The sequence below is a fragment of the Eschscholzia californica genome, unplaced genomic scaffold, assembly GCF_041429995.1.
Source record: "Eschscholzia californica isolate CP2 unplaced genomic scaffold, dmEscCali1.0.p SCAF_4, whole genome shotgun sequence".
In the NCBI taxonomy this organism is placed as follows: Eukaryota; Viridiplantae; Streptophyta; class Magnoliopsida; order Ranunculales; family Papaveraceae; genus Eschscholzia; species Eschscholzia californica.
The window spans coordinates 29,246,735-29,256,957 of record NW_028238461.1 but is presented as its reverse complement, the minus strand read 5'-3'; the positions used below and the strand labels follow the sequence as shown (position 1 = coordinate 29,256,957).

The 10,223-nt window shown below is 38.8% G+C and overlaps 1 protein-coding gene across 1 annotated transcript; it reads left to right on the top strand.

Moving 5' to 3' along the window:
- The first annotated feature begins 1,554 nt into the window (after positions 1-1,554).
- Positions 1,555-8,932, top strand: LOC147544039 (Pseudouridine synthase family protein). Its single transcript, XM_086633271.1, has 10 exons — positions 1,555-2,200; positions 5,813-5,887; positions 6,018-6,158; positions 6,236-6,283; positions 6,368-6,448; positions 7,075-7,188; positions 7,290-7,391; positions 7,600-7,711; positions 8,202-8,248; positions 8,385-8,932. The coding sequence occupies exons 1-10, from the start codon at positions 1,670-1,672 to the stop codon at positions 8,718-8,720; spliced, it is 1,587 nt and encodes a 528-aa protein (XP_086489397.1). The 5' UTR covers positions 1,555-1,669; the 3' UTR covers positions 8,721-8,932.
- The last annotated feature ends 1,291 nt before the right edge of the window (positions 8,933-10,223 follow it).

The following is a 10,223-nucleotide window of genomic DNA, read 5'->3' as shown; positions in this document are numbered from 1 at the left end:
GGAAGACAGTCAAGAAAGATGAGAAGGAGAAAAACCCTAGTGAAGTCTCTTTAGGAAAATGACTTTGGGGCTTTTATAGGTTAAACCTCTAGTACCTTCGTTAGTTCCTGTTCCCTGTCCCAATGGATGCGGTTGAGGGTGGACTTGCAGCTACGTCTCAAGAAGAAGAGAAGACTGGTTTAGGTGAGAGATCAGGTTTTCCCATTCATCATCTTCTTCAACTCAGATCTGAGTTAAAATAATAAGTTTAGAGAGAGAAAGAAGGGCAAAAGAGAAGGAAGAGAGAAGAAGAAGGGAGAGAGAGAAAGAAGGTGAGAGATGAAGGTGGTGGCCGGATTTTGCGGCGACTGGAATTGTTGGTGGCCGAAATCGTTGGTGGGATGAGGTTTGAGGAAGATGAAGATTAGGGTACAAGAGACAAGCTAGTTAAATTTTGGGTAAAAAATATGCCTCCTAAGTCAATCATGGTTGACTAAGTCTTTATTCCCTAGATATTTTTCTTTATTCCCCAAAGCCACGACCTTTTCTTATTTCTCCAAATAAGTGGCCAAACCGAACTCCTGTCGATTTCCCTCGCTTCCTCTCGAGCTTTGGTGTTCTCGGCTTCTCAAACACGAGTTTAGCTCTTTTGTGTTCTCTTTGATGTTGGTCAGTTCTCTTTATCTAGTCTATCTTGAAGAAAAAATGAGGGAATGAGGTATTATGGATCAATTGGTAAGACCAAGGAATGAGATTTCGGTTTCGATGGAAATTTAACGAAATTTATTATCTTTATTAACGTTTGTTTAATATGAAAGGTTAGTATCTTAGAGGTCTAATATGCAATAAAACAGAAGTTAGAGGGCTAATATGACTCATTACCCAAAAATAATTAGTTTAGGGGGTAAATGTTATTAAATCTTAACCATTCTGTTAATTTGAGGGGTTATATTCAACTCAGAAAATTTTTAGGGGTTAAATAATAATTAGTTTTAAGGTTCTGAAGCACCCCTCCAAAGTGTTAATGGCACAGCCCTGCAGGCATAGAGACAGTGAGGAAGGGATGTGCCAGTAACACTTTCTATTGGGGTTTTTAGCCTTATACTCTTAAAAACCCTAATCTTTTTTATTCTTTTTCTTCTCAGCCGCAACCATTTCTTCTCCTTCTTCCCTATATGAAACCCTAACCCATTTTTCTTCTTCTTTCACCTCTAAAATCACCTTAAAAAATTTGAAATCAAGAAGATAAGAAGAAGAAATCAAGATCATACGATGAAGAAAACAAGAAAAAAAACGATGAATGAACCAGGTTTTTCTTTAATCTTTGAAAATCTCTGAACTATCTCAAAATTTCTATAGATTTCGGTCGAAATCTCGATTTTCTGGACGAAATTTTGCACGAAACATTTGTAAGCTCCATTCCGTGCACCTAATTTCAAAAAACGAAATATTTCGGATTTTTCGACCGACATATTTCGATTTTTCATTCCTTGGGTAAGACTAGGGACAAAAATATAATATTTGCTAAACACTCTCATTCTCAAAGTGGCAGCTTGGTCCCGGAAGGCCGGCCACGTCACGACTCCGGCCCCGTGGAACGGTCACTGAGGCCAAGCAGCAATTGTCAAGGAAGAGGTCGGAGAAACACTCACACCAGCTAGCTGTTTGGCCTGAGCTGTCCTGCCACGTCATGTCTGAGGCTGCATCTTGGCCGGGAAACTCGGGCCAAACAGTATTGACTGATACCAGAGAAGAGCCCGTTATATATCAACCCGACTTAGAGTCGAGGTTTGAACTACCGACAACGAAAACGATGGCGGGAGGCTTGTTTCTCCATGGGCAAGCTTCACTTGAAGCCCTACCAAAAACAGCGGCGGCTGCTAAAGTGTGTACGTCTATTTTCTACCACTTACAGGGTGGATACTATTCCACGGCGACCACGGCCGCCGCTGCCACAAAAGGGGAGCAAGAAGAGAAGATTAGTAGTAAGAAGAAAGAGGGGAAATGGCTGAAATTGCCTCCTTTCACTTCAGCCACCAACCACGCTGCTACGGTGGCGAAGGAGTTCTCAAAGATTCGACGTTGCAGTAATCAGAGTAAGGGCGGAGAAATAGTCTCCTCCAGTCCTTCTCTAACCAACATGACGGTTCTGAAATGGGTAATTCGTTGTTGCCCACAACTACCCAGATCACTCGTTCAAAAGCTCTTCCGTCTCAGACAGGTCTCTCTCTCTCTCTCTCTCTCTCCATTTTCTCTATCTTCATTTAGGATTAAAGCTTAAATTATTTTGCTTGAGAGGATTAGACTGGCATCGAAGTAGTTGAAGTGGTTTACCAAACTGATAGGGTTATATGCTAGTTGATTTAATATATACGACTTATATGCACAAATATGATATCAGTTGCATACTTGAGTGATCTCAGTAGTAAGCCATCTCCAACACCACACACAACCCTAAATTTGAGTGCTACATAGGATATATTGAATTTTACTTCAAAAACCCTCTCTAAGAGCACGTCAAATGCTAAACTAAAAATAACTCTAATTTAGGTGACTAACATATGGAAAAACAAATTTTTTTTTTTTTTTTGATGAGAGTGAAAAACAAAAATTTTATATGGATAAAAATTATAAGGGCCGGCGCAAGTCAAGCATTGTTGACTTATTTGACCTCCATTTAATAGTGGTGCATAACTATAACGGCCCTACATCAAAATAAAAGTTAACCTAACATAAAAATACACTAGATTAAAATAAATACCTTCTTATTCGTTCACCATTACTACAAAATTAGAATCCCCATCACCCTTAAACATATCATGGAAGAGGATCTAACCTGCATCACCATCAAACGTAATTCACCCTCAAACATATAATGGAAAAGGATCTAACCTTTATCATCCTCGAACATATAATGGAAGAGAATCTTCGTCTTCATTTCAACGTTACTACAACTAACCTCCATCACCCTCAAACATATAATGGAAGAGGATCTAAGTTTTAAACTTTCTAATTCACCCACTATTTTATTTTGTTAGTCCTTAACAGTGAAAGAGAAAGTCTCAATGAATGAAGATCAACCCCCAAGTTCGTGGCAACTTTGCCTGTGGCAGGCTAAATTTTCGTGAGAATCCCACAATTAAAAAAAAAAGTCGCTTACGTGTAAGATTGTCAGAGATTTTCCCACTAAATCCGGGGCAAGGAAGCAAAGTTGCTTACGTGTCGATTAAACATGTAATAAGAAAAAAAAAATAAGATAAAAAAAATATTTGGTGCAAAAGTTTCAGATTGATTTAAATTCAAAATGATCAACTATGACAATTAGAGATCATCAAGAGGTCATTCTAGAAATATATCCCATTTGAGGATCTCTGTGTTATTGTTAAGTCTACCTCTATGAGATGCAAATAAAGTCTTGCACTACAAAGATTTCAAGAAAAAACCATCTTCCCCTTATGTGGCACTCAAGTTCCTTAAATGTGGTTGTTGCAATAGGAGATGCTTTAATGCAACAATCTATTTGCGTCTCAATGATGACATAGAGGTTACATAGAGATCCTCAAGTAGAAACTCTATTTCTGGAGTTTCTATATGTAAGTTAAACTGCGAAGAGTATGCTAGCCTCGGTCCTAAAGGTTATTGGTAAAAAGATGTGTGACTTCTGTGACACGACAAAGAGAATACGAAGAGAATTCATTGGGTGGCTTGGGAGGTTATCTGCAAAGAGTTGGAAGATGGAGGGCTAGGCTTAAAGAATCTTAGAGTTATGAATGATGCATTGTTGTCTAAGTGGCTTTGGATGTTTGCTCAGGAAAAAACTTCGCTTTGGAGAGACATCATAGCTGAGAAATATGGGAGCAACAAAGGAGGGTGGAGTCAGAGTAAGATCAAAGAAGCCTATGGTTGTGGTGTGTGGAAGGGAATAGCAGCTAGAGCTAAGGCCTTCAATGATGTCACAAAATGGAAGCTGGGGGATGGTCACCTTATTAGCTTCTGGGAGGATGTTTGGTGTCACTCGATTCCTCTTAAGGAAAAGTTCCCAGCTATTTATTCCATTTCATTGCATAAAGAGGGTCGGTTTCTAGTCTTTTTAACTGGTCCCTGGGAGTTTGGGATGTCGGATTCGTAGAAACCTTAATGATTGGGAAGTCTCGGTTTTCTCAGACTTGATGTTTGTGCTGGAGAGGTGCAAACCAGTTCTTGGGACTGAGGATTTGAAGGTCTGGTCTAATAGAGAAGAGGAGGTGTTCTCTGTTAAGCATTGCTACTCTCGGATGAATAAGCAAGCAGCTCATCCCAGCTTCCAGTTTGAGTTCAAGTCCTTGTGGTCCAGCTTTATTCCTCCAAGGGTCAGCTTCGTTATGTGGGCAGCAGTCTTGGGCAAGTTACCTACGGTAGATAACCTCCAAAAGAGAGGGATGATTCTTCCCAACTGGTGCAGCAGGTGCAATTTCACTGAAGAAACCGTTAGTCATTTGTTGATTCATTGTGGGGAAGCATCGAAGCTTTGGAACTTCTTTCTCGGCTCGGTTGAGTTCGCGTGGTGTCCTCCTGCCTCCATGGCCCAGAGCAATGGGGGTCGGTCCCAGTTAAGAAGGTGAAGAGGACCTATGGCGCCTAATCCCTTATGCTATTTGTTGGTCCATATGGAAGGCTAGAAATGATGGGATCTTTAAGGATTCAAGACAAAGCTTCAAAGTGGAGGAGGAAGACGTGTTAGGAGTTTTACTCTCTTGGAGTACACATTTAGGGTGGGAAAAGCCTATTCTTATTTTGATTTTGTTTCGAATTGGGGGGGCATTATTAGCTGAGATGTAGTTGCCGTGATCCCCCTTTTCTCCTTTCTCTTTCTTTTTTGTCTCTCTTTTTCTTCTTCTTCGTATTCTTTTTCCCCATATATTCAATCAAGTTTTCAAAAAATATATATATATATATATATATATAAGTTAAACTAATAGGATATTTTCTGTCCTAAATTTTCAAGTAACTAAATACTTTTCTATATAAATGAAGTATGCCATGTAAGTAGTTAAAGTAGTTCTAGCGTTTTGCACTAGGAAACAAATGGAGGGTCATTAGTCTACCAAGTAGAATAAAACGAATTAAAGAATCTTTATTAAAACTCGATTTCTGTTTAGAGTTTTGCATTGGAGATGCTCTTAGTCTCTAGGTTCTGCCAAATCATTGCTGTCTCAACAGTGTTGTTATTCACTTACCACTTCTCTTTTTTGCTTATTCCAGGAGTTGTCCAAACCCCTTGCAAAATGAAGTAACGACTTGAGACATTCGCGAGGAACAATGTGTAGCATGAACAGCTACAATCTTTTCTCTGAACCCTAGAACCCTTTTACTAACAAGCACGGAAGTCAACTCTAGAAGCTAAAGGCCAGATGGTGGTACTTAAATTTATTGAAAAATTATGAAAGATATAAAACTTTGGTTCGTAAATCATGGTCGGCTTGCCCTAGTTTCGTGGTGGACCATTATCTCGGCGAACTACTACACTACCCTGTAATACTAGCACACTGGCTGTTCTTGCTACTTACTATATTTGCAGTTCTAAAAAGAAGAGAATGATAATATTATCTGATTTTAAATGCGTCTGTTGTTTGCGTGCAGGACGCTTATTTTACATTTATTTCTTGATAGATGATAGATATCTTCTATCAGGAGAATAATAATATTATTGATAATAAATTCATCTGTTGTTTGCGTGAGGGAGTACTTGTCGCCTTATATTACAATTATAAGCCGATAGATAATAGATATCTTTAGCGCAGGAAGTTTTGTTAATAAGTTCTAAAAGTTCTGTTCTAACCATGCTCGACTACAGGTTCGAAGAGAATATGTTGACCCAACAAGTGCTTCCAATCTGGGGAATCAGGCTCAGGACTTTCGGCTTCAAAGAGTAACCATTTGAATTATTCGTCATGACTTAGTAGTTTGATTAAATTATGTTGAACTGTCACCAAATCTGGTACCAGTAAAATTCTGCTTCTGTTGCCCTGCGTGTATCTAAGCTTTAAGGTTATTGACAGGTCTCAGCTAAGGATGCAATGAACTCTGGAGATAGGATTGTTCTGCCTGTCACTGTTCAGGAGTTACCTTCTGACAAAGAAGAAGAATACCGCGGCAATGATGACGAACTGACCTACATACATAGCCTTGAGTTGTACAAGGTTTGATTTGTTCTTAATTTGGTTGTGAGTAGGCTTATCAGTTCATTTACACGGTACTTGTTCTTGTTGAGTTTCAGGACCCATCTATTATTGTTGTTAATAAGCCTCCAGGCATGCCAGTTCAGGTAACCTAATTGTACTTGGATTCTCTTGATACTTTATAGTTTCTCTTAGTTTCTCACTTATAGTTCATATTTTTCTTTTAACAGGGTGGCATTGGCATAAAGAAAAGTTTGGATGTGCTAGCATCAACTTATTTAAGATATGACTACCCAGAACCCCCACGGCTGGTGAGTTTTCACTAATGATTTTAGTCCACGTTTGCGTCAACTTGAATGAAGCTATAAGTGACATATATAATGAAATTTGAATTATGAATAATGGGAAAGATGGTCCTTCTAGGTCCGAAGATGGTCCACATGAAGTACGCTAGTTTCCACTTTTATTAAATTGTAACATGTTTACTGTATTTAACTAGCCATAAACAAACTAATTACTTGCTGATTGACTCAAAAGCAATAAAATTAGTGATATTTAGCTTCTGCTTAGAAGATATTTTGCGAACCCCACGTCTAACAGAACTACAGAAGGAGCACAACCTTTATTGGATGAAAGAAAGTAAGGAATACTATATTTGGTTTAAGGCTTGAATACCTATATTCATAATCTCCGTCTTGAGCGCACAAACACACACGCACACTTGGGATGTCAAACTTGATCCACGGGAAAAGGTTGTTACTTTTCTAGTTGCCATCCCTCTTGAATTATAAACCTAGCTGCTTCCATTCAGGATGATGTCACATTTACTTTGGAATTATGTTCACCATTGTTTTACTTTTTGGAATTCTAAGTAACTTTTTTCTATAGGTTAGTTTCTTGTGATTTTTTTCCTGAGAACAAATTATTAAATTATTAGGTACACCGATTGGATAGAGATAGCAGTGGTGTCCTAGTGATGGGGAGGACACAAACAAGTGCTACCATTCTGCATTCCGTTTTCCGTGAAAAGACTTTTGGAGCATCAAATGATGTGAGTTGATTTTGTATTGCATTAGTACCTGCTAGGAACAGTTTCCGACTCATCATTATCCTTTTTGACTTACAATTACAACTGGTATATGATATATTAAGGATACAAACAACACCACAAGACTCTTGCAGAGGAAATACTGGGCACTTGTCATCGGAAATCCCAGACGCACGAGTGGATTAATTTCTGCTCCACTAGGAAAGGTTAGCTTGATAACACTGAACTTCGGATAGAACTTTTCTTTCGTTGCTTAGTAGATATGTAAGATAATGCTGTTATGAGTCCTAGATACAATGACGAGCTCTACACTTCGTAGGTTAATATTTTCAATTTACTTTTGATATTTGAGTTATGCTTTATGTGCCAAATGTTTGTTCATGTTTAAGAGTTTCTAGGTTTTATTTGTGTCAGGTGATTGTAGATAATGGAAAGTCTGAGAGAATAACTGTTGTCAATGGTACTGAAAGCATGTCATCTCAGCACGCCGTGACCGAGTATCGCTTCATTCAATCTCCCATTCAAGGTTAGCATTATGATCTTTAGGTCCTAACCTAGGTAACATGTGTAGTCTATTTCTTATGCCTTTGCCGCATCAATCACATAGACAAGATTGTCAGACCTAACTGGTTGGAGGTGGGCTATACTAACTCCTCGATGAATCGTTGTTTCATGCTTATTTTCTCTATTTAGTCATATGTTTTTGCTTATTTATTAGAAAAAAAATGTTCATCATAACTTAACCTCCTACAGCTTTTGAAAGAAATCAGTAAACAATGTAAGGTGTAAAATATTAATTATGCTTTCAAGTTTCAACTTACACGAGACTTGCACCTTGGATGCTGCCTTGGTTCTGTCCCGAAGCTATGTTCCGAATTATCAAGGCAAACCACCTCTGGACATCATTCTCTTAATAGAACCTAGTATGCTAGTAGTATGAACAACATAGATTTCAAACAATTTTCGTTATAATGGAACGTTTTGATTATTCTTAAGCTTTCATGTATTCTTTGCAGGTTTAACATGGATAGAGTTGTGCCCGGTTACTGGTAGAAAGCACCAGGTAAGAGAAGTCTCACTGAGTCATAGTTGCCAAAGAATACTTCATGAGAAACAATTCAATATCACTCTATCTGCTAAAAGCAAAAAAACTGTACATAAATTGGATCTTTTTATTCGTTATGTTTGTCTTTATTCAGCTTCGTGTTCACTGTGCTGAGGTCTTGGGAACACCTATCGTTGGAGACTACAAATACGGCTGGCAAGCTCACAGGAAATGGAAGCCCTTTCCTTCTCTCTGTTCCGTGACCGGGTTGACTGAGAAGCTCGTAAGTTTTGACAGTGGAAGCATCTCAGTGAAGGAGCCTCGCTTGCATCTTCATTGCAGGCAGATGGTTTTGCCAAATGTCGATTTGGCTTTGCAACATGTGCAATCATCAACCTCAAGTCTTGATCTTTCTGAGCTTGACAGCCTCAACTTTATTGCTCCTTTGCCTTCTCATATGCAAAGAAGTTGGGATATATTGAACTCGTAATTGCATTTGAAAATCCCATTTTCAGAGCACATCGTCAGCTCGTATTGCGCCAATTTCTGATTCTAAATTTTGTTTTTATTCATTAGTTAATGATTAAATACTGAAGATCACTATAATAATGAGAAATTAATACCCCGTAAGAGAGCTTTTGTGTTGTGTACTAATGAGTAATTAACACCCCATAAGAGAAGAACGTTTCTATTGTGTACCAAGATATTTTCAGACGGTGGATGTTACAAGATTTTTGTTGCAATCGTAAAATGTTAATCTTTTGACAGGTCCTTGAACAGGAAAGGACAGATAAAACAGGAACGACCCTTCAATTTTATATCGGTTAGGGATGTCACCTGACATATGTCGTTCCGGGTGTAGTGCTTGTAAGAGAAGTTTCAGAAAGACATAACTGCTCTAGTGAACTAGTTTAATGTCGAGTATGGTCTTTGCTGGGCCAAATATCAGTCACCGACAAGGATACACATGTTGAAGTCATTAGGGAGGTGGATTTGACGGAATCATGCTACTTTAGCTTTGATATGGGAAGTCGACGTGAGTCCCTAAGGGATGTTGAATTTTGCTCTAGTTTAGAGACAAGCTAGGAGAAGACCGGTGCCTCTAGTAAGAGCTCTGCTTAGAGTTCGGAATGGTAAGGGAGGTCTAAGGAAATCAAATCGGAAACTTGAACCCCATACTGCCTCAAGGCAAGTGGGAAGGTGAATCTAAGATGAGATTTACTTGACCTGGGTTGGATATTATCCTCCGGCAGTCAACACGTGGCTCTGATAAGACCGGTGCCTTACCACCGCATCATCTTAATCGAGCATAATCAAGAAAAATCCAAACCTATATGAGCTTATCAGGTTTTCCCTAAACAGGGGAGAAGTTCAGTTCCAAATTCAGACTTTGAATTCATTTCTTACACTGCAAGAAACACGTCACTGACTTGAGCTTCGGATGGTTTACTTTGTTTTTTTTGCTGGTTTTGTTTTTATCAACAAGACCAGAGAATTGAGATCTCTGATTTATAGATCTCAATCATCAAAGATATAATCGAGAATACCGTTTGGATATTATCAATTTGACACTAGAGGAAGGAGGAAACTTTAGTAACCTGGATTGATCATCCTGAATTCAACATTTTGTGTTCATAGATTCAAAACCTACATTCAAATCTTTGAATTAACCATGGCATCCAACGAGGGCTTGACAACAGAGATAGCTCAGTTGAAAGAGGAGAAGAAACGTGGGACTGATGCCATGTTAATAATGCAGTAAACTCTTTTTAAATTGCAGGAAGAATTTGGGCAGATGAAGAAACATGAGGAAAGGAGGGAGCCATTTCAGTCCGTCACTAAAAGTTTATTCGCAACCCAGCCGTTGCTTTTGCCTCATTTATCGGTAACGATAGAGAAGCTTTGACAGGAAAAAAAGATGGGAAGAGGTGAGGAAGAAAAAGCGGGAGACAAAAAACGAAAGAGCTAGAGAGGCTGCAGAAAGAGGACGGAG

Bases quoted from the DNA above. Each gene is read 5' to 3' on its own strand.
- LOC147544039 (XM_086633271.1), top strand. From the start codon at position 1,670: ATGTCTGAGGCTGCATCTTGGCCGGGAAACTCGGGCCAAACAGTATTG. The intron at 6,284-6,367 runs GTAACCTAATTG...TTCTTTTAACAG, and splicing joins CTCCAGGCATGCCAGTTCAG to GGTGGCATTGGCATAAAGAA. The intron at 7,712-8,201 runs GTTAGCATTATG...TATTCTTTGCAG, and splicing joins CATTCAATCTCCCATTCAAG to GTTTAACATGGATAGAGTTG.